Raw genomic sequence first — 25,356 nt, 5'->3', positions numbered from 1 at the left:
TCTGTGGCCTCAGTGGTCAGATGACTACTGGGATCGGAGGAGGTGACTTCCTGACCAGAGACTTTTGGAGCAGTGGGGTTTTCTAGTGTTAAGAATTTTCTTTTTTTTAGTAAGCCAGTACCCCAGGGATAGTTTTCTAAAGTAGAGGACAACCCTCCTGTTCCTAATTGGCAGCAGTCTCTGGATTGTAAGAGCAGGTTCTTCACCCCTCTTGGTATCTGTTGAATTATGCATTTATTCTTGTCTGTACAAGTCCCCTCTGAAATGTTAAGTGCTGCGGAATATGTTGGTGCTCTAGAAATAAAAATGACCAGCCACCGTGGTAATACATGATGGCTCCTTCTGTCTTTGCCTGGTGGCTATTTAGCTTATGTCCACCCATTAGAAAGCAGCTTCATTAATGAGATCACAAAAGCTTTTACCTGCTTGAAGGCCCAATGCTCCTCCTGTTGTATACAGGCAGCTTAGTGTTGACATGGGGACAGGAGTTCAGTGATTTTAAATGGAATCTTTCTTCAGGTTTTTGATATTTAATCATAATTTAGAGAGACCCTGATTTTAGCTCTGTCAAGGTTTACTTGGTGCCGCAGTTATGATAAAATAACAATTTTCTCTGCTGCAGATCGGTTAAACATCGTATAGTGACAAAGCTGCTAATCTGTGCTGGTGGAGTGGTTGGACTAGGAGGCATGAGGCCTCTTGTCCTGTAGAGGTGATCTTCTGTTGATAAAACACTGATTGCATTGATGTCACTTACCAGGCTGTGTTTTGCGGTTTCAATAGAATCAGGCTATCTTCCACTATGTCACGGTGCTCCAGTTACATAAAGGGAATCTGTCACCAGATTTTTTGCTATCTTTTTGTATTTCTAACAGGACTTGTATTACCTATGGGCTGTTAATACTTGTCCTTTTTTAAGTGTTTTCTATTGCCATGCCTTCGCTTTTTAATAACCCTGGTGTTTCCTACATCCCAAGCCCCTTGAATAAGTGTAATATTGCTGTGTTCTGTTATTGGGAAGGTTGTGCGCCGGCCTCCAGGGCATATCACCTCTTACCATAATAGGCGGTTCACCACTTTGCAGTATAATTGGACATTTTGCTGCCTTGTGTAAACTTGCAGATAAACATGTTTGTGCCCTGCAGTAACCCGCAGACCTGCACCTCATTATGTAGCCTCTGCTATAGCTGGCTGCGTTTTCCTGATGTACAGTATTTAAGGCCATAAAAATTTATATATACAGTACAGACCAAAAGTTTGGACACACCTTCACATTTAAAGATTTTTCTGTATTTTCATGACTTTGAAAATTGTATATTCACACTGAAGGCATCAAAACTATGAATTAACACATGTGGAATTATCTACTTAACAAAAAAGTGTGAAACAACTGAAAATGTCTTATATTCTAGTTTCTTCAAAGTAGCCACCTTTTGCTTTGATGACTGCTTTGCACACTCTTGGCATTCTCTTGATGAGCTTCAAGAGGTAGTCACCGGAAATGGTCTTCCAACAATCTTGAAGGCGTTCCCAGAGATGCTTAGCACTTGTTGGCCCTTTTACCTTCACTCTGCGGTCCAGCTCACCCCAAACCATCTCGATTGGGTTCAGGTCTGGTGACTGTGGAGGCCAGGTCATATGGCATAGCACCCCATCACTCTCCTTCTTGGTCAAATAGCCCTTACACAGTCTGGAGGTGTGTTTGGGGTCATTGTCCTGTTGAAAAATAAATGATGGTCCAACTAAACGCAAACCGGATGGAATAGCATGCCGCTGCAAGATGCTGTGGTAGCCATGCTGGTTCAGTATGCCTTCAATTTTGAATAAATCCCCAACAGTGTCACCAGCAAAGCACCCCCACACCATCACACCTCCTCCTCCATGCTTCACGGTGGGAACCAGGCATGTAGAGTCCATCCGTTCACCTTTTCTGCGTCGCACAAAGACACAGTGGTTTGAACAAAAGATCTCAAATTTGGACTCATCAGACCAAAGCACAGATTTTCACTGGTCTAATGTCCATTCCTTGTGTTCTTTAGCCCAAACAAGTCTCTTCTGCTTGTTGCCTGTCCTTAGCAGTGGCTTCCTAGCAGCTATTTTACCATGAAGGCCTGCTGCACAAAGTCTCCTCTTAACAGTTGTTGTAGAGATGTGTCTGCTGCTAGGACTCTGTGTGGCATTGACCTGGTCTCTAATCTGAGTTGCTGTTAACCTGCGATTTCTGAGGCTGATGACTCAGATAAACTTATCCTCAGAAGCAGAGGTGACTCTTGGTCTTCCTTTCCTGGGGCGGTCCTCATGTGAGCAAGTTTCTTTGTAGCGCTTGATGGTTTTAGCAACTGCACTTGGGGACACATTCAAAGTTTGCCCAATTTTTCGGACTGATTGACCTTTAATTTCTTAAAGTAATGATGGCCACTCGTTTTTCTTTACTTAGCTGCTTTTTTCTTGCCATAATACAAATTCTAACAGTCTATTCAGTAGGACTATCAGCTGTGTATCCACCAGACTTCTGCACAACACAACTGATGGTCCCAACCCCATTTATAAGGCAAGAAATCCCAATTATTAAACCTGACAGGGCACACCTGTGAAGTGAAAACCATTTCCGGTGACTACCTCTTGAAGCTCATCAAGAGAATGCCAAGAGTGTGCAAAGCAGTCATCAAAGCAAAAGGTGGCTACTTTGAAGAACCTAGAATATAAGACATATTTTCAGTTGTTTCACACTTTTTTGTTAAGTATATAATTCCACATGTGTTAATTCATAGTTTTGATGCCTTCAGTGTGAATGTACAATTGTCATAGTCATGAAAATACAGAAATTTCTTTAAATGAGAAGGTGTGTCCAAACTTTTGGTCTGTACTCTGTATGTGTGTATATATGTGTATATATGTGTATATATATATATATATATATATATGTATATGTATATGTGTATATATATATATATATATATATATATATGTGTGTGTGTGTTAAAAAAAATAAATTGAATGTGCTCATTAAAGGCATTGTGCCACACTTAACAACCCCTTTATTAATTGGTCTAGAGAGGTGAGAAATTGATACTCCGATACTTTGATGGGCACTGATTCTCTGCTCTGTTGGGGGTCCCCTCTCCTCCTTTGGGGGTAACATGTTAGCACTGCAGCATTCATTTTGTCAGAAGAGAAGAAACCCTGTAAGTGTTGGAGAAAAAGCAAATGATTGGCTGCAGCGCTTACGTGATGCCCTTGCTGGACTTTGTGCTTCCTTCTCCAGTCTACTGGGATCAGAGGACACAAAAGCGAAGCTGGTCTGGCAACGGAGTATAAAAAAATAAAATTGCCACTCCTTGGGCCCATCAATAAGGGGCTGTCAAGTAGCAGACAACCCCTTTAATGAAACCCTTTATGGATGCATAATTTAAAGGGCTTATCCAGTTATCTAACATACTCTAAAATAGGCCATGAATATGAATCATTGGTGGTCCCAGAATTGAGTCCTGATCCATATTTTGGTGGTACTCATGACTGGTACTACTGTTCACTACCACTACACGCCATTCAATGGACCTGAACAACGGTACCAATCCTGGCCACAACTAAGAATGCCGAACAGTCTGGAAAACCATGGAGCGGATGTGGCACTCTCCCTATGAAACAGCTGGTTGGTGGGGGTCAGACTCTTGGCACCCGTGATAATTTAATATTGATCCTCTGTCCTGAGGATGCACAGTATAAATTAGGATGCCAGGTAGTCTCAGCAGTTTTAAAATGTTAAGTCTTGAAATTGACACATTCTATAAACCTACTACTGTAAATTTCTCCTACACCTTGGTAAGACCCATCACATGGTTACCACCTTTTGTCTAAAATGAGATTGGAATGAGCTCTGCATCCACTTGCCTTCAAGGGGTTGTCAAGTCCCAAGATATTGATCACCTCTCCTCTGGATGGGTTGTTACTATGGGGGGATCCAGTCATCCCCACTGATAACTACTGGACACTGCAACAGACCATTAGCTTAACACATTAAATGAAGCCCAGCATGGCAACTTCATTCAGTGTAGATGGAAACTATAGAACGGCTCGCACCAATTCAGTGAGTGTCGGACCCCCACTGATTTTGATGTTTATTACCTGGCCATAGCACATGGGTGGAGATTTAGTAAAGTGAAGCATTTACCTATAATTAAGTTCTATTTAGTTATTAAAAGTGCCTACTTTGCCCCACTGCTGATAAATCTCCCCCATTGCATTACTTATACTGGTATGACTATGGACAAAAAGCGGTGTCCCCCTACCTGTTCTCTCATGAGCCACTTTTAAATGGGATGGGTCCATCTGGCTTTTAAAGTGGCACTGCGGCTTTTATATATTTAGTCTACCCCTGCTCAGCCATACTTTTGTGCACACAGTGCATGTATTACAATATCTACATATCGCTTCCACCTTTCAGACTGAAAGTCACCCTCCACACAAGAGGCTTGCATCGAGAAGTGACTCAGTCCACACAAGATTGGAGCCGACTAGTCAGATCTGCGGTCACATTGTTAGTGGCAGCAGTTAAGTATTTCAATACATGCACTGTGCAGAAAAAAAAACCCAGGTGCTAAGCAAAATAGGGTGACACATCATCTTTAGGATTTTCACACTAAAACTGGCACTACAGTAAATGTATATGGCAGACAAATCTGATTTGCCGGGACCAGCCGATTTGTCCCCTAATGGCAGTTTTTGGAGGAAAGGATTGGTACATTAGATATAAACTGAGTCCTTTTTGTTCTTGAAGCAATACATTGCCAATTTAGGGAAGTGGTTGTGGCTTACTATGGAGAACGGATGCATGGCGGGAAGATGGCTTAAAGCAGTGAGCACTAATTGATTTGTTTTATGAAGCCTTCGTTTCAGTAACTTGACGTCCCTGGTGCGAGGAGAGGATGATTGTACTTGGAGCTGCTATCAGCTGGGGAACACCGGCATAGAGCTCACACCCACTCTTCCTGGTTAGTTATTCCCGACGCTCGGGTGTGATGGGTTTCCCACATTACTCAGATTAGCACTAGAATGTCTAGAAACAGAATGGAAAAAGGCCTGTTGAATAGGCCATATTTGTCTCCATGGCATGGTGCCAGGAAATAATTAGCGGTGGCGATTGTTATCTTGCACACCTCTGTGTATGAATGGAAGACGGTAAACATCCCAAGGCCGGGCTCTGCCGCTTCCTCCAGTGTTTACGCTGCCAGTCTAATACCAAGGTCAGCCAGCTCACATTTCCCTACACAAACAAGACTGTGAGCAGCAGATGGACAAGACAGGATCTCAATATAGGACCAGATTTGTCCCTTTCTATTGCCCTCTTGTATTGTAAAATCTGACAGTCTTCAGGTCCCCTAGACACAGATGAAATATGGCAGTAGCAGTTGTTTCTCAGAGATGGGCCTCCCAACCCTACCATCATGGATGATCCGGGGGAAGGACGGGGCAGTTGGAATCTCAATGTCTTTAGGAGAGTTAAGCCGCTGCCAGAGGTTTCATCTCTCCCCATTGAAAAATGCATGAATGCTTAACCGCGTGTGGGTTGGGATGGGCAACTGTCAGGCTTTGGCTGCGTGCCCACTATGCGTTTTTCAAGCTTTTTTGCTGCAGAATTTCCGCAGGGAAAACGCTTGGTAATACGTGCCCCATGGTCCCCAATGATAATCCGCATGTGCTGTGCACATGCTGCGGATTATCATTGTGGAAAAATACGCAGCATGTCCATTAATTTTGCGGACACGCAGCGTAATTGCCGCCATTGACTTGCATTGAATCGCATAATATCCGTATGAGCACATGTGCACAAGCAGATATTATGCGATTTAATGTGTGGATGGTACCCAGGTCTGGAGAAGAGGAGACTCTCATCCAGACTTGGGTACCATAGAACCTGTTAAAAAAAAGAATTTAAAATAAAAAATATTATACTTGCCTTCCTAAGGCCCCCGGTGTTTTCTCCGCTACGTCCGGTCTGTTGTATGGGTCGCGGTGGTGTGAATGGACCTGCCATGACGTCATTTAGTCATGTGACCACTGACGTCAGCGGTTGCGTGACCTGTCACATGACTGACGTCATGGCAGGTCCTTTCACACCACCGCAACCCATACAACAGACCCGACGTAGCGGACAAAACACGGGGGGCCATCGGAAGGTAAGTATAATTTTTTTATTTTGTACCATTCTTAGCCTAATAGTTAAAAAAAAAAGTGTGCCCACGATGCAGAAATGGTCCGGACTTTTCCTGAGCGTTTCTGCATCTCCCCTGGCAGAAAAAAACGCATGCGGATTGTGCATGCTTTTCCTGCCAGGGACAAGCGGATGTGAAGCGTTCTTCACATGCATTTCCGCATGCCGGTTGACAAGCGCTTTCCAAGCGATTTTTATCATCACTTGGAAAGTGCTTGACAACTTGGTCACACTATATAAATCCATGCAAACGGCTTAGATTTATATAGTGTGACCCCAAAGAATGGTAAAAAATAAATATATACTTACCCTCTGATGGCCCCCGGTGTCTTGATGCCCTCCGTTCTCCCTTGCCGGCAGCTGTACACTGAAGGATCTGCCGATGTCAGCGTCGCGTGACCCGTCACATGACTATGACGTCAGCGCAGGTCCTTCAGTCCATCGCTAGCTGCCGACATGAAAGGACAAGTGCAGCGGGGGCCGCCAGAAGGTAAATATAATCTTTATTTTTTATTTTATTCACAGTTTCAAAGGTACCCGGGTCCGGAGGACCATCCGCACATTGAACGCGTGTATTCTGCATGTCCTTATCTAGTGAAGCGGAATGCATGCGTTCTAATGCAAGTCAATGGTGGCGAAAACGCAGAGCTTCCGCAAAATAGTAGTGCTGTGTTTTTTTTCCGCAATGATAATTTGCAGCGGAAAATTCCGCAGCATGTGCAGAGCACATGCGGATTATCATTGGGGACCATGGCAGGCCTTATACCATGCATTTCTGCAGCGTTTTTGCCGCTGCGGAAACGCTTAAAAAATGCATCGTGGGCACACAGCCTAGTGTGACCAAGTTGTCAAGCGCTTTTCCAAGTGATGCTAAAATCGCTTGATAACCCGCATGCAAAAACGCTTGACAAACGCTTCTACCTGGTGGGAAAAAACGCATGTAAAATCCGCATGCGTTCTTCCTGCCAGGGAGAAGCAGAAAAAATCTGCAGCAGTTCTGTCAGATATGGGACCATTTGTTTATAATCTGTAGATTAAGCAACCTAAAATGAAGAATCAGATGTGCTCTGCTGACCTTGGCTCTCCATATAGATCCCCGCAGCTTTTCAAACTGTTTACTTTGAGATTCCGCAGCGTTTCAGAGTATAACGCACCTGTCTGACATTGGGCAACCAGGCTCTGATTCGCAGGAATGGATGACAGATTACTCTTTACAAAGTATCCTTACTACACTTCCTTACTGTTGTATGCAGTTAACCATTGATTGTAATGTACATATTTGAGGTGTTTGGATGTATACCCCACATGACAATTCAGATGAGGAATAGGTGGTTTATTGCACAGGACAGTGATATTACAGTGCTCGGTCCAGTGATATCTGCTGCTGGAGTCTGATCCTGGTTTATAAGCCATGCACATCAGGTTTTCACCCCTCTAAACTGTCCCGCACTCGTGGAGTTCTTTTGCATCCTTACCTTATATAATAAATGAAGTGTGTATAAAGCTATATTATGTTATCTTGCTTAGTGGAGACTTTCCTATTGATTTAATATATACTGCTTACAAAAAAAATTAAGGGAATGCTGAAATCACACATCTGATTTCTATGAATGGGTGATTCAAGCTGAAATGCTAATAACATTGTCATTTGGGAACAAAATTATGAATCAATGGGCAGTGGAAACCAAAATCACGAACCAGCTCAGAGCTGGACTTAAAAAAAACAAACAAAAACAAAAAAAAAAACTATAAAAATTAAATAAAACCACTGGCAAATTGCATTTGCATGAACGTTATTACGGCAGCTCATTATGTGACTGTACGGTGTATGCCCCCACGTCTGCATGCTTTCCTGATGGTCTGTCTGGGCATGTTCCAGATGAGACATTGGATGATGGTCCTGGGGGATCTCCTCTGACCTGGAAATAAGCGTTATTGAGCCCCTGAACAGTCTATGACACTACTTGGCGTCTGACGCACTGATAATTTCCCAGAGGTTCTCCGTTGTAATTGATTGGTCCTCACGTTCACCAGATATGAATAAATCACTGCATTCAGAAATTAGGAACTGCCTGCCAACTCTGGCCACGTGAGGCCAAGCAATGTCTTGCACCAGGAGGATCCCAGAGCCCACTGCGCCTGTTATATCTGATGTTTTGCTCTGAGGATTTCATCTCTGGACCTAAACTGCAGTCAGTACTGTTAAAGGTTGGTGCGAGGATAGCCAGACAATCACTGACCATCGCCAAACAGCTCATGCTGGTTGATGTTCACTCTGGCATCTTGTCATGTCCTCAGTATGAACCTGCTCTCAGATCTGCAAATTCTGCTGTCCTCTGGCGAGTGCCTGTCTAGCTGACCAGTGCTTGGAGACATGGCAAACCTTTCTGCAACAGCACTATGGATGTGCCATCCTGGAGGAGCTGAACTATCTATGCCACCTGTGCGCCTCATGCTACTAGTGATTAGGACACAAGCAGAACTACAGAAGGATAAGCAGAGTAATTGTCTTGTCTACAGCCACCATTCCCTTTTGGAGGTTGTCTTGCTGTTACCTCTCCAGGGAACCTGTCACCAGCTTCTGTGAGTAAAGGTCACTTTAATTTGCACCAATCTCGTATGGTTCGTAACTGGTCACCTTGAGATCCTTGAAGTTTTAAGTACTTGTGTTCCCTTAAATGTTTTTGTTGAGCAGTGTATATATACTTACCACAGACGCTCCCTCCCCCCTCTTATGTTTCTCTTGCCTCCGTATCTGGCTGTGTGTTTCTCCAGTCTTGGGTGACTAGCGAGGAGTGCTGTTACGTCAGCCATGTGTGTTGGTGGAGCGATTCCTTGCCGTGCACGCTCAGGTTTATTCTATGCACCCACCTTCAGGACATTAACAATAACCTGTGTTCAGCGAATGCCCGATGATGCTGCCGCCTCAGAGAGCACACAGCGCTGTGCCGAGACGCTGACTGGCATCCAGAAGATGCTTTAGACTCGGGACTGTAAATTTTCTGGATTTAGAATTTTTACGTAATATAATGGTTTGGTTAACTCAGATTTATTTTCTATATAGATGACCTATAAAATTGAGTCCTCACAGTGAATCTATATACAAAGTCAAGTAGGAGCCAAAAATCAAGGTGGAGGACACTCTTAAGATGGTCGAGCTAGACAAAACTAAATTAGTTGGAATTTAAATTGCAATATGATTCTTAATTATTCTTAATAGGAAAGTCACAATATTTACGACCCTGAGAACACGCATCCTCTAAGTTTTAAAATGGCCTTGGGTGGCAATATTTATTTGTGTTGTCCCCCAACTAATTACAGATTACACGGCCATTCAAGTTTCAGTATTGGGGTTATGTTACAGATGTATGTGGTCTGAACCATAGGCAGCATGAATCACACTGTCTTCTGATTGCAGCCCAGTGTTTTACCATAAAACGATGCTGCATTTAAGAGTAAACCTACTTTGAAAAGTGGAAACTCTCTTGGCTGATTGGGCAAAGGCAGGTCCTTAGGGGGCTTCTCCCTGCCTCGATCCCTGGTGGGTCTCTCCCTAAGAACACACTTAAAGGCCTGTTGGTCAACTGGGGCAGGACAGGGAGAAACTGGTCTTGGATCAGTCAGCCGAGACTATTCTTAGTAGTATTAATCTGGTGAGTTCCTTATTAAAGGCCTCACAATACCTCACTTCTGCTCTTGAGGGACAGCTGTACAGAGTTTAACTGTGAGCTGTCTCTCAAGAACAGAGGTGATAGATTCCTTTTAAGTGCTTTCTGCAAAAAGTCTATGCTGTCAGCTAGATTTTATATTCCAAACTATTTGTGTATGTAACTTTTTTTTCAAACAAGTCCTTTACATGTCCAGTCTCGTTTCCTGTTACTAAGAAATTGGTGTTTAAATTATTATACAAATGAGGCTGTAGATCTGAAGCCTTGGTCACTCCGGCTCTATTCCCCACCCAGTGCTGTTGTCTCTAGCATGACTGACTTGCTTCTTTGCTTGAAGTCACACAGTATAGAGGCTGTCAGTAAAGCAGGAGGAGGCGGCATTGGGCGGGTAATAGAGCTGGAGTGACAGAGGCTTCAGAGCTACACTGTTATTTGCATATCGATTTCAAATGGCGATTTCTCTATAATGGAGGAACGGACTGGCCATGTAAAGGTATTGCTGGACTTGTCTTTAAAAGAGCTACATGTGCATATAATTTTGGGAGTGATGTCCTGCAGACAGATTATCTATAAGTCTTAACCCCCCCTTTTGGAGCTCTTTCTAGATCAACACGATGCAGAATCCAATGTAATTTTCCTATTAATACTGTGATCTAGCGCAGTCAGCAGTTCTGCAGGGTCAAAGTTTCTGACACTCTTGAAGGCTGCAGCTACATTTACACTTTTTGTAGTGCTCTTCACTGCATTCAACTACTCCACAGTTTATCTGATTTTTTTTTTTTTAACCACTTAATGTCTGTTGCAGTCCAAACAGTAGCCCATGTGAGGTTTTTAGATAGAAAGTGCCTGTACTGTCTCCCGATTCCTTCATACACCTGATTCTTAGACTGGCTGAGCATCTATGAATTCAATAAAGAGAGCAGAAGAAGCCGTCACTGGACTCATTTGTCAGAAACTTATCTCCCGGGATTGAAAAAAGGGGATAAAGACAAGGAGCATTCTGAATTGAAATGACAATCTCCTTACAGTTTGTCAGAAGCCCCCCCCCATTCACAAGAACACTATAAACGGACAGGCTCAGTCCAATTTAGCTTGTAAACATGGCTCTAAGAAAACACATAATCACCCAATCGGGGCCAAGAGGCGCGTGTGTATGTAGGACAGTCCGTCCGTCTCCTCCCCACGCTTGCCTAAAACTCTTGAAAAATAAGAATACTTTAAATTCTGAAAAGTTACTCAGTCAGAAACCTAAATTCATTTTGTACACTTTACCTGCAAAACAGCATCAATTTTAGGTGCAAGAGTGGCCACACTAATTACTGATTTGATTCTGTACCTTATGTAACATGAAGACATTACAGCATAGCCCGAGAATCTCCCCTGACTGCATAACACGTTACTGAGCCGCCGCCATGAAAGGGATACGTGAGGATTGCACGGGGAACCCTGAGCGCTTCACACGCCACCGCTTTACTACTCGCAGCACTTGTGTGAGGCAGGATCCCTGTATTCCACATTTACACCCATTCAGTGGTAAAGGTCACACCTTGATTTAGCGGAATTAAAGCCTAGATTTAGTGACATTTTTATCAATTTTTTTTTTTTTCTTCAACCCGTCACATTAACCTGTACGTCTTGGCTTATATAAGGGGTTCCTGCGCAGCTAGAAAGTGCCAAGTGTTGTCTTTTTCAGGCCGCAGCTTTTTTTTTTCCCCTGGATTTTTCAGCATTTGTAGATCTAAGCAATTGTAGTATCATGTAAGGAGGATGTGCTGTATACAGATTAGTTACAGCTAGGTTACATTACAGGATTATTACATCTGAGAAGATAAAAGTATGGCCCTCTACCCCAGCCACCCACTGCACCCCAGGTATTAGAAATAGTAGATTAATGTTCCTTATTCGATTCTGAAAGTTTGTACAACATCAATCGCTTCCAGGTTCATTTTTGCTTTGCTTTTTTTTTTTTTTTTTTTTGGCCAGAAAAGTCTATCCGTGGGTTACTGAATATGATCGCTGATACTCCCCACTGTTCATACTAAGGACTTGGAGTCCCTTGTTTTCATAAAGTGGTAGTCCATCCCGGACCACTGCTCTAGTCATGGTTTATGGCAGTGGTGGTCGCACATGCACACTGCAGCTCCCATACAAATATATATGTAAATTGAGTAAGTGGTTACACATGTCTGCTATTGCTCGTCACTCAGGGAATTTTGGGATCAGTGCGTGCCAGGGGTCTGACAGTGATCATACATCCGTGGATGGGTTATAAATGCTTGAGACTGGTTACATAATGTGAGCAAGTAATTTTTCTAATGAGCAGTTTTACTCATTTCAAAAGAACCTGTAGTCTTAAAGGGGACATCTATGCCAAATGAAAAGTTCACTGCTGGCTTGCTGTTAGAAAAAATACATACATGATAATCCTCTACAGGCCATTCTGTGGTCTGCTATTGCGTAAAAAGCTGTCATCATTCCACTAGCATCAGGACCACTGCGGCCTGTGATAGGATGCAGCGGTCAAGTGACTGAAGCAGCTCTCCATTTTTTAGGTGACTTCAGTAATCTAACATCAGAAAAACAAGCAATCACTGGCCACAGCGCTCCTGATGCTGGTGGAGCTGCCAAGTATCCTCTTGTGTCGGTGCCCATCATGGATCACTCTGCGCGGGTTCTGTGTCATGCTGGTGAACTTCTTAATTTTGTCCAGATAACCCCTCTAACTGTATATAGATCTTTATTTCCTCATCCTAAAGTTTGTCATCTGAGTGACCCAAGGGCTTTCCGGAGATTATTAGAAAATGTACTTCTGTACAGGGAATGTTTCTTGTAAGTCTAGTTTTGCACGCTCTGATTTAGTCTTTACATAATATAGTTCTATTTTAAATTTACAAAAAAAAATTGCAGTAGCTACATCAAGAAAGAAAAGTTGTGGCATTACAGTGCCTTGTGAAAGTATTTGGCCCCCTTGAACTTTTCTGGCTTCAAACATAAAGATATAAAATTCAAATTTTTTTGGGAAGAATCAACAACAAGTGGGACACAATCGTGAAATGGAATGAATTTTATTGGATATTTTTTAAACTTTAACAAATTTAAAACTGAAGTGGGGCGTGCAATATTATTCGGCCCCCTTGAGTTAATACTTTGTAGCTCCACCTTTTGCGGCGATTACAGCTGCAAGTCTCTTGGGGTATGTCTCTATCAGTTTTGCACACCGAGAGGCTGAAATTCTTGCCCATTCCTCCTTGCAGAACAGCTCGAGCTCATTGAGGTTGGATGGAGAGCTTTTGTGAACAGCAGTTTTCAGCTCTTTCCACAGATTCTCGATTGGCTTCAGGTCTGGACTTTGACTTGGCCATTCTAAGACCTAGATACGTTTATTGTTGAACCATTCCATTGTAGATTTTGCTTTGTTTGGGATCATTGTCTTGTTGGAAGATAAATCTCCGTCCCAGTCTCGGGTCTTTTGCAGACCCCAACAGGTTTTCTTCCAGAATGGTCCTGTATTTGGCTCCATCCATCTTCCTATCTATATTAACAATCTTCCCTGTCCCTGCTGAAGAAAAGCAGGCCCAAACCATGATGCTGCCACCTCCATGTTTGACAGTGGGGATGGTGTTTTGAGGGTGAGGAGCTGTGTTGCTTTTACGCCAAACATATGGTTTTGCATTGTGGCCAAAAAGTTTGATTTTGGTTTCATCTGACCAGAGCACCTTATTCCACATGTTTGGTGTATCTCCCAAGTGGCTTGTGGCAAACTTTAAACGAGACTTTTTATGGATATCTTTGAGAAATGGCTTTCTTCTTGCCACTCGTCCATAAAGGCCAGATTTGTGCAGTGTACGACTGATTGTTATCCTATGGACAGACTCTCCCACCTCAGCTGTAGATCTCTGCAGTTCAGAGTGATCATGGGCCTTTTGGCTCCATCTCTGATCAGTCTTCTTTTTCGAAATGAAAGTTTAGAGGGACGGCTGGGTCTTGGTAGATTTGCAGTGGTCTGATACCCCTTCCATTTCAATATGATCGCTTGCACACTGCTCCTTGACATGTTTAAAACTTGGGAAATCTTTTTGTATCCAAATCTGGCTTTAAACTTCGCCACAACAGTATTTCGGACCTGCCTGGTGGGTTCCTTGGTCTTCATGATGCTCTCTGCACTTGAAACAGAACCCTGAGACTATCACAGAGCAGGTGCATTTATACGGAGACTTGATTACACACAGGTGGATTCTATTTATCATTACCAGTCATTTAGGACAACATTGGATCCTTCAGAGATCCTCACTGAACTTCTGGAGTGAATTTGCTGCACTGAAAGTAAAGGGGCTGAAAAATATTGCACGCCCCACTTTTCAGTTTTTAATTTTTTAAAAAAGTTTAAAATATCCAATAAATTTCGTTCCACTTCATGATTGTGTCCCACTTGTTGTTGATTCTTCCCCAAAAAATTAGAATTTTTAATCTTTGTTTGAAGCCAGAAATGTGGCAAAAGGTAGAAAAGTTTAAGGGGGCTAAATACTTTCACAATGCACTGTATGTAAATCACATCCTTGATGGACACACTGATATGCAAACGATAAAAGAATGTGGAAAAAAAAAATTCATACCATATCAATTTATTCAGTAGAGTATGAGCGCCACCCACAGAAATCCCTGCACTTGCACACCTTGGCTGCTATCAGTGAGGTTATTGTCTGAGGAATATTTGCTGCCCTGCATGCACTTGCAAATCAAGGTCCCCTGCTGGCAGCTCCCTTTCCAGTTAGCGATCATTGACCTACCGAATGGGAGACAAGTCCGGGGACGCTGCAGGCCGGGATAGCACATTTAAATGAATAGAGGGGTCTGACTATTGTGCACTATGCCACACCATAATACTGGGATTAGCACAAGGGTGAAGTTACCCATGTGGTCTCCAGTGATGAGTCCTGCTTTTGTCTTGGACACAATGATAGCTGAAGAGAATAGAACTTCATTTCAGTTTTGCTCTGTACCATTATAGCCTTTGAGAGCTCAATGGACCCCTTGTAGCTTGTTCTTTGGCTTGTAGCCCAATGTTGTGCAAACTCTTTTTGATGGTTTGTATATACACTGTTTTGACATCTTTTAGGCTTCACGTATAGTTTCTAATTTCAACTTGCTGTACAGCATTAGAACTATTGTGGGTTCAGGGATTCTGCCATTTTGCCAAAGTGTCGCAACAGCAGTTTTTCCACATGACCACTCCAGGCTGCATAGTGCGCGTGCTCCTGTGAGCAGGCTATGTGCTACCATGACCTGTAGAGTCTGTAGACTTGTCTCCTTTCAACCAAATCTGGAATGCCATTGGTCAGCAATTGCACAGGAAGCTGCCAGCAGCGGATTTTGATGAATTTCCCAAGTGCATTCAGCACGGCAGAACATTCTTCAGACAACCATTAATAACCTCCTTGATGGCTGCTAAGGCGTGGTAGCGTGGGGGCTTCTGCACTTGGTGCGCATACACTATACTGAATAAATTTGAGATGGCTAAAAGAAATATTTCCATTTTTTTCATCACTTATCCAGATAGATAGATACACACACTTCAACCCAGGGCTGGATTCACATATACACTGCTCAGTACTATTGTGTATTTTTTTTTCCCCATGCAGTTAATCATTTGGTCTGTGTGCAGTCTAAGGAATGAAGAGCAGGAATCAATTTGTGTTGTGACTGACCATGTGGGAGTAGACTAACTGCTACAATCCCTCCCATAATTCCAAGTTTGGAGAGCCTGCGGAGGGGAAATCTGGTGACCATGGAAGATACAGGTCATATAATGGCCTGAAATGTGGTTGTTCCTCATGTACACACAGGACAGCTAATTCTCAAGGGCTACTTGAAAATATTATTTCCTTCTTAATCTATTTAATTCCTTGGGTTGTTTTTGAGCTATTTACTGTCAAAGTGCCACATCTCAATCCTCAAAACCTCTCTAGACCTTCTGGGAGCAGTCCAGCCCTCCTCAGGCCGTCTTGTGGATGTGCTGCTTGACAATAGCATCAAGCTTCTTTCCACCAGTTGCTCACCCTAGCTTTTTACCTGGATGATCAGTTGCCCTTTAACATGATTGAGAAAACTTTGTCCTCATCAACTCTGGTATACGCTATGAAGTTGAGAAGGCTAATAAAGGTCATTAATTCTTTGACTTGTGTCATGACTGTTTTGTGCCACCTCCTGATAGGTCTTAACAGGAGGCCTTCTGCAACCTGACAGATGTACTATGATTTATTCCAATGGTGTAAATCTACATCAGCCCACAACAAAGATGTGACCAATATTGTAAGTTGCGTGCCCCATAATGAAAAAGGCACGGGTAAAATGCTACAAACGTAAGACCAACATAGACCTCGGTCTTTAAACAAGTGTTTCCTGATGAGCCTACAAAATGTAATTGGGGTTCATTTTAGGAACGATCATTAGTTCAACCCCTTCCCAACTACCTATTGGGACATGTATACTTGTGAGAGGAAGGTCCTAATCCTGTAGCCAGAGGGTAGAGCATTTGCCAAGATCAGATTTGAGAAGACCACGTATTCTGCCAATTACATGGTGTAATGACGAGAGAAGTGGCCACTTGTAGGTTTTTAAGCAGAACGTTTAGAGTAGGGTCTCCTGTGCTTTCCATATTTTGTGTGAAATGCGATTTGGTCAGCGGACGCTGTAAATAGTATTGATTCACTCCTCAGTCTGCGGCCGCCGGGTTTATGAAGCGGTCCCATATAGGCGCGTGGGGTTGTCAATCCCCAGAACTTGCTGCGTATGTGCAATTGCTTGGCCTTTCTGCACAGATTTGAAAAGTGATATGCTGAGGGGAATCCTTTCACATAAGAGGAACGCTCCGGCCTCTGGGGTGGGGGGCTGTCTGCTCAGACATCTGTTAAGTCACTTACACCCAAGTTGCATAGCGTAGTATGGCTCCTGCATGCTGAAGCACACACTGCAACCCCTGTTCCCATATGTGAGCCCTATACTTATACATCAGGAGAGCTGAGCAGCCATGGGGCTTGGTAATGCAAGAATAGTATTTTGTCTGTCTATTAATGGGCTACAAACATGCACATGAATGTCGTTAATTATGCAGTGCCTCCAAAGCAGCTGGCAGAAAGCAGGTAGTACTGATCTGATCTCCTTGGGATGCTGACGATATGGAGCATGTTAAAATCTACCATGCCAGTTCTTTAATTCACCCAACAGCAGACCTTTTATGGGTGACTTACCCCCCCACCCTCCTCCATCCATCTCCCAACAGCTATCCTTTAGCTGCCCAGCAGGTAATGGCACCATTGCAATAAATGGGGCTAGCTTTAATTCATTATGCAACAAGGTGGTCAGAAGCAAGAAAAATAATGTAGACTTTTCAGCAAAATGCTATGACTTTCAGATAAAATCCATTTTAATAAGGAAATGCATAATAGGATTTTTATTAAGTCCACCATTAAAAAAAAAAAAAAAAAAAAAAAGTGTATATTTACATCCACTATAAACAGCTGTGCATCTAGGTGGGTGGACGGACCCCTTTCTAATCATAGGATCTGGTCCCAAGTGTGGGATCTTTATTTGTATGACAATTCTGGTATGTCCAGTGTGGTGTTGGCCATTTTATAAAGTAGGGAGCAATTGTAGAGCTTTTGACTTTTTTTTTTTTTTTCTCCTTTATCTTGACAACTTCTTTTTTCTTTTTTTTGCAGGGAAATGAAGCCAGCTACCCGTTGGAGATGTGCTCACACTGTAAGTAACACGTGTTTTTTTGTTTTTGTTTTCCAGGTGTTTCAGCCTAGTGATCATTTTTAGAATAAGTAATGTAGGACCGAAGTCTGCGATCAGCTGATCTCTGCAGGTCTAACTTTTGCTACAGAAATCAGTTCTTGCTGCAAACGTCATATAAATGACTGACAACGGATAATGTCCCGAGCATACAAGACTAGGAGCCAATTTTAAAGGGCTTTTTTTTCTACTTTTACGGTTTCTACTGTTAGGCTATGTGCCCACGATGCAGAAATGCTCAGGATTTTTTCCTGAGCGTTTCTGCATCTCCCTGGCAGAAAAAAACGCTTGCGGATTGTACATGCGTTTTCCTGCCAGGGACATGCAGATGTGAAGAGTTATTCACTGACATTTCCGCATGTGGGTTGACAAGCGCTTTCCAGGCGACTTTAGCATCACTTGGAAAGTGCTTGTGACAACTAGGTCACACTATATAAATCCATGCAAACAGCATGGATTTATATAGTGTGACCTGAGAGAGTGGTTAAAAATAAAAAAATAAACTGTTACTTACCTTCCGATGGCCCCCGAGACTTGCAGTGCTCCTGTGCTGGCTGCCGTCAGATCGCGGTACTGAAAAGACCTGCCGTCACATGACTGTGACGTCAGCGCAGGTCCTTCAGTCCTGAGCTATCTGTCAGCAAGCGAAGAGAAGGAGTCCGGGGGCTGTCGGATGGTGAATATAATCTTTATTTTTTATTTTATTCTTTTTTTTTTTTTTATGGTACCTGGGTGTGGAGGAGACTCTCCTCTCCTCTACACCCGGGTACCATCCGCACATTAGAATGCGCCAATTACGCAAGTACAGATGCAGTCTTGCGGAATTGGCGCGTTCTAATGCAAGTCAATGGCGGCGAAAACGCAGCGCTTCCGCAAAATTGGTAGTGCTGCATTTTTTTCCGCAATGATAATCCGCAGCGGAAATTTCCTCAGCATGTGCACAGCACATGCGGATTATCATTGGGGAACATGGCAGACCTTCTACCATGCGTTTTTAATGCATTTCCGCAGCTGCAAAAACTCATTAAAACCGCACCGTGGGCACACAGCCTTAAGATGTTTGCACTTAGTGAATTAGAAATTGTATACTGGGTCTGAAGACTGAGTTTTTTTTAAAGCAGACTTGTCACAAAAACAACCATGCCTACCTAATGTCACCAGTGTCGGGTTCATTAATACTCCCCCCGATCCTTATTGTGATGTCTCTAGACCTCCTCTGTCTTTACATTTTTTTTTTATTTTTTTTTATTTTTTAAAAACAAAACAAAAAACAAAAACAAAATTGGCTTGCAGATCTGTCTGGTTACAATCTCCTCCACCAGAAGGCATTCTATGGGCACGAGAGCTGAGCACTCTATGGAGGACTGTAATACTTGAAAGTGCTGCAAAATCATGTTAAAAAAAAAAAAAAACATTTGCAAAGATGGCGGTCAACTCCTTTTTCAATGGTGTGGATCAGCAGGCTTGTTCTTGCTTCATCAATTCGGTTGTATTTCTCCTTCCCCTGATCATTGAATGACAGACGACCTTCCTGAAGTCTAGGCAGATCTACCATAGATATAATGTACACGTATGCAGACTTCTCCTTAGTGAACTTGGTTCTTGCAGCAGATAATGATAAAAACTTACACACTGAAACTGCTGCGGCAGGCTGTGGCGCTTTCAGGCTGTGGCGCTTTCATGCTGTGGCTCTGGCGTGATGTGGAAAAGCTTTTCAAAAAAGGTGGGTGGATGTGGTATTTGTGGTCTGAATGCTATTGGATTCTTAATCTGCCAGGATATAAGCTGGACTCCTAACACGCTGAGTGTTCAGAGAGAATTGTCATTTGGGTAGTTACTCTTGACATATTTAGCTCACAGTGCATTGTGTATTATCAATACAGTTCTACCCACTTCTCAGACTAAAGCCGTACGAAGTTTGTTGTTGCTGCATGTACAGTGTTCTTGTTTGCTGACAAACCAAGGTCTTAAATTGTGTAGAATTAAGACCTATTAACCCCTTAAGCCCCGAGGGTGGTTTGCATGTTAATGACCAGGCCAATTTTTACAATTCTGACCACTGTCACTTTGAGGTAATTACTCTGGAGCGCTTCAACAGATCCCCCTGATTCTGAGATTGTTTTTTCGTGACATATTGCACTTCATGATTGTGGTAAAATTTCTTCGATATCACTTGCGTTTATTTGTGAAAAAAACGGAAATTTGGTGAAAATTTTGCAATTTTCAAAATTTGAATTTTTATGCCCTTAAATCAGAGAGATATGTCACACAAACGAGTTAATAAATAACATTTCCCACTTGTCTACTTTACATCCGCACAATTTTGGAACCAACATTTTTTTTGTTAGGGAGCTATAAGGGTTAAAAGTTGACAAGCGATTTCTCATTTTTCCAACAAAATTTACAAAACCATTTTTTTTAGGGACCACATCACATTTGAAGTCACTTTGAGAGGTCTTTATGACAGAAAATACCCAAAAGTGACACCATTCTAAAAACTGCACCCCTCAAGGTGCTCAAAACCACATTCAAGAACTTTATTAACCCTTCAGGTGCTTCACAGGAATTTTTTGAATGTGGAAGAAAAAAATGAACATTTAACTTTTTTCACAAAAATGTTACTTTAGACCCAATTTTTTTTATTTTTACAGGGGTAACAAGAAAAAATAAACCCCAAAATTTGTTGTGCAGATACCCAATATTTGGGGAAAAAACACTGTTTGGGCGCGCGGCAGGGCTCGGAAGGGAAGGAGCGCCATTTGACTTTTTGATTGTAAAATTTGTTTGAATAATTAGCGGACGCCATGTTGTGTTTGGAGAGCCCCTGTGTGCCCAAACATTGGAGCTCCGCCACAAGTGACCCCATTTTGGAAACTAGACCCCCCAAGGCACCTATCTAGGTGCATAGTGAGCACTTGGAACCCCCAGGTGCTTCACAAATTGATTCGTAATAATGAAAGTTGTTTTTTTCACTTTTTCATTTTTACGAATCAATTTGTGAAGCACCTAGGGGTTCCAAGTGCTCACTATGCATCTAGATAGGTGCCTTGGGGGGGGGGTCTAGTTTCCAAAATGGGGTCACTTGTGGGGGAGCTCCAATGTTTGGGCACACAGGGACTCTCCAAATGCAACATGGTATCCGCTAACAAATTGAATGGAAAATCGGCTCAAATTGTTAGCGGACACCATGTTGCGTTTGGAGAGCCCCTGTGTGCCCAAACTTTGGAGCTCTCCCACAAGTGACCCCATTTTGGAAACTATACCCCTCAAGGATTTTATTAAGGCGTATAGTGAACATTTTGAACCCAGAGGTACGACACAGAATTTGTTTACATTAGGTCATCATATTGAATAAGTTGTCATTAGTCTTGAGCGCAAGTGCTCACTACTTGAGTTTGCATCGGGTACTCGGGTATGCACCATGTACAGCGTGTGCTCGAGTGACATGCTCGAGTCCCTGCTCCGCATGTTTCACGGTTATTAGACGCCCGAAAAAAAACATGCGGGGATCGCTCGTGCATGGCAGGCAATCCCCGTAAAGTTTTTTTGGCCGCGAAGCATATGGGGCAGAGACTCGAGCATGTCACTCAAATACCCACGATACTCAATGCATACCAGAGCACCCGATGCAAACTCAAGTAGCGAGCACTTGCTCTCAACACTAGTCGCCATATCGTCATCTTTTTTTTTTACTTTTGAAAAAAAATCCCAACCCCATCGCAACCCCTAGCACAACCCTAGCCCTAGCACAACCCTAGCCCTTCCTTGTGCGGTATAAGTGATTAGACGACTTTATTCTTCGGGTCGGTGTGATTACAGCAATACCAGAATCATATGGGGTTTTTATGACTGACAGCTGTCACACACTAAAAGACGCATATTTTATAAAATCTAGTTTTTGCATCGCCATATTTTGAGAGCTATAATTTTTCCAGATTTTGGCAGACAGTCATGTGACGGCTCGTTTTTTGCGGGATGACTTGACGTTGTTGTTGGTGCCATTTTCAGGCACGTGACATTTTTTGATCGCTTTCTATTCCGATTTTTGGGAGGCAGAATAAACAAAAACCAACAATTCAGGAATTGTTTTTTTTTTTATGCTGTTCCGCATGTGGTAAAATTGATAAGGTAGCTTTATTCTTTGGGTCAGTACGTTTACAGCGGTACCACATTTATATCGTTTTTCTATGTTTTGCACTTTTACATAATAAAAGCAATTTTATAGAAAAAAAAAATTTTTTTAGCATCGCTTTATTCTGAGAGCTATAACTTTTTTTATTTTTCGGATGATGGAGCTGTATCGCGGCTTGTTTTTTGCGGGACGAGATGACATTTTCAGCGGTACCATTTTTATTTATATTTGTCTTTTTGATCGCGTGTTATTCCATTTTTTGTTTGGCGGTATGGTGATAAAGCATTGTTTTTTTGCTTCGTTTTTTTTTTTTTTTACCGTGTTCACTGGAGGGGTTAACTAGTGGGACAGTTTTATAGGTCAGGTTGTTCTGGACGCGGCGATACCAAATATGTGTACTTTTATTGTGTTTTTTTTTTTTTTTTTTTATATTTATTGATGGGTACATTATATTTTTATTTTTGGTGGATTATTTTTCTTTTCTTTTATATTTTTGCAATTTTTTTTTTTTTTTTTTTTTTTTTTTTCACTTTCTGGAAGCTTATATAGTTTACTTTGTCCCACTCTGGGACTTTCACTTTTTTTTCTCTGATCGCCTGCATGGCACAGGAATGCAGCACCATCCCTGTGCCATGCTGGCTGTCAGCGCCTGACAGGGAGAAGATTGTTTGGAGATGCACTGCGCATGTCCAAACAATCTTCCTGCTGTCTGGTGACCCGGATGTTGTCATGACGACATCGGGTCGTCATGGCAACACCCGGGAAGCCTTTGCAGACAGCGCTGGAAGCCGGAAGAGGAGGTGAGTATCTGCGATCACCTCCCCTTGCCCCCGCAATGCTGCGATCGACTTCGATCGCAGTATCGCGGGGGTTAATGTGCTGGGAGCGGTGCAGGACCGCTCCCTGCACATAGTATCGGGTGTCAGCTGTGACAATCAGCTGACACCCGGCGGCGATCGCGCCCGATCGCCATGACGTACTAATACGGGTCTGGCTCTTAAGTCCCAGGGCACAGACGCGTATTAGTACGGCAGATGTTGTTAAGGGGTTAAAAAAATAAATAAATAAAAATGTATGTGTCTAAATTGCAACTAGTGAGTTTTGTAAGCAGTCGCCCTTCATTCTAAGTGTTCCCCTGCAGCGCCACCACTGGGGATCTGAAGCATTACAGTTCTTACTGAAATTGTTGGCCTATCGTATAATACATAGATGCTTCAGAGTGAAATGCTTTTTTTGCATTGATCTGATACCTCTAACGTTTACTCCCTCCTTCAGTATCTAGAAAATCTGAACCTTTGACAATGTAGTCATATTTTCTTTTTATTCCCATTAACATTGGCCTTGTCCTCAAGGAATTGTTTTTTTGAGGAAATCCTCATGGCAGAATGTAAAAGCGCCCTAGTTTTTTTCCTTTTTTTTTCCCCGCTGTAATACAAGGGTCTATGTATATCTTCAAGGGCATTGCCTGTGTAATGTGAGCCAGGAGATGGAAATAGATGCCTTCAGCTTTCAATGCTGCGGTTATGATTCAAACACTTTTTTTTTTTCCTTTTTCCTCACTTTTCTGTTCAGTCGGTTGTTCTCCCCTGATTAAAGTGCAAACGAGAGTAAAATGAGTCTTTCAATTTGCTGGGAACCGAGCCACATAATAGCTCAGAATTGTACGGTTATCTGCATGCTTTCTATAGTCAGTGTATGAGATGATCAGCACATGCTGCTGATCAGTGCGGGAAACTTGCCCCCTGCGAAGAGCATGTGCTGCCAATACTCGACATCGACACACCCCTAAAGCACTTTTAAGCTAATTTGCATGCGAGTTCAATGTTTGGTTTCTCAGGGCCGTCACGCTGCAAAGATTAAAGAGTATAGTGCTGTTCTAGGACTGTACAGCCAGACCAAGCATGTTCAGTAGTAACCTTCTCATGGCTATAAAAATTCTTCTATTTGCCCCTTAGTTGGTTAAGACGTTCATTCTGCATTATCTATATTCGCCCCTTCTTTGCCTATTTCCTCGAGGATGTTGATTAAAAATGTCGCTATTGGTTTCTAATTAGATCAATGTTCTCTCCGATGGTGAAGGGGAAAGGATTGCGGGTTCTTCTGATAATGAGGCCGACTGACTTTTAATTAACCCCGATATTCAAGAATTAAAGTAACTCTTCACATGCCTTAAGTCAAAAATGTAAAACCATCCAGAATTTAAATGTTGGTCTCGGAACAGCATTCTCTGTACACACCAGGGCTGAGTCTGTCTCCATTTTTGGTGGAGTATATAAACCAACTCGAATATATAATAAATTGGGTACAGTAGTACAATGCATGATGTGCTGTAAATGTTTTCATAAGAAAGTCATGAAATGTCCTATAAATGTCTGATCTGTTCCTGATCTAAGGATCTCGGCGTTTAGTGGAGATGAATCTGTGCTGCACTTTATGTACATGCTCAGTGAGGTAGGGTCGTGGAGTTGGGGAAATTGAGGAGTCGGAGGTTTGGCTTACAGACTCCACAGCCCTGCTACACACTAACCTCCATAGAGCTGAGCAGTCTGTGAGGAAAGCTGCACTAACAAGAGCGGGAGGAGAACCTGTCATACCTATACAATAGTAAATGACACAAAATAATGTCCTCAACTCAAGTTATAATCAAGATAATGTGGCCGACCCCGTGAACTTATTCTGCAGCCAGCAATACAGTGTAATTCATTGCCTCCTATAGCCACTGTAACAAAATTTTCCCTTCACCCATGACGGCACACCCGAGAGGATCTGCCCTTCAAGGACAGAAAACCATCTGAAATAGGGCAGCACCTCTCCCCTGCTTCAGTTGGTTTCCTGTCCTTGATGGGAATCTTAATGAAGTAATCAGGCGGCTGTCATACTGAAGAGACTTACCCAGGCCTGTCCCGGCGCTGGAAGAGCGGGCTTTTTGTCTGTGGCGCCAGCCTTCAGGTGCTGGTAGCGCCGTTCGCAGGTTCCCCGGGGACCTGCTGCGCAGGCGGTGCGGAGGTCCTAGGCTTCCGTACACCGCCGCACCGCCCTCCCCCTGCCGCCCATGTGACCGGAAGGGACGCGCGGTCACGTGCCTCTGACGTCATGGCACGGGGCATGCTGGGTAGGGCATGCCTCGATGACATCGGGGGCGGCGCCTGAGAAAAGATGGCGGCGCCCTGTAGAATGCCGGCCAGCATGGCAAAACGCTGGCGGCGTTTGCGCTGGGGAAACAACGGCCAGGGGGAGGGGGGCTAATCTAATCTAAAAAACCGGAAGGAGACCACAGGGACCTGCAGGTGGCTGACCCAGCCCATCTCCCTATATTAAGGAGCACCTGGGGTCAGAACACTGCTCAAAGTCCCGACATAATGTCTGACATAGAGCAGCAGCAGCTGTCGCCACGGCCACAGTCGCTACCACCTTCATCACCACCTCCGTCTGCTCGCTGATCTAGAAGGTCCAGCGGAAGGAGCAGCAGTCGTCCTAGTCAGAAGGGTAAAGCTTCTCAGGACTCCACGGTCTCCAGGAGGGATGCGTCGCGTATCCAGAAACAGTCTTCA

At 43.2% G+C, this 25,356-nt stretch overlaps 1 protein-coding gene across 2 annotated transcripts in view; it reads left to right on the top strand.

Moving 5' to 3' along the window:
* The window catches only part of PPP3R1 (protein phosphatase 3 regulatory subunit B, alpha), an 84,506-nt gene that overhangs the window by 37,631 nt on the left and 21,519 nt on the right, over positions 1–25,356 (top strand). For both annotated transcript variants that reach the window (XM_073672182.1, XM_073672184.1), the window contains one exon: positions 17,598–17,637. In XM_073672182.1, coding sequence (XP_073528283.1) covers positions 17,598–17,637 — 40 coding nt within the window. The remainder of the gene's footprint in view (positions 1–17,597; positions 17,638–25,356) is intronic.

Source organism: Phyllobates terribilis, unplaced genomic scaffold, assembly GCF_046119375.1.
Source record: "Phyllobates terribilis strain yellow unplaced genomic scaffold, ASM4611937v1 Scaffold_3__8_contigs__length_932513732, whole genome shotgun sequence".
Taxonomy (NCBI): Eukaryota; Metazoa; Chordata; class Amphibia; order Anura; family Dendrobatidae; genus Phyllobates; species Phyllobates terribilis.
This window is presented reverse-complemented; position numbering and strand designations above follow the sequence as displayed.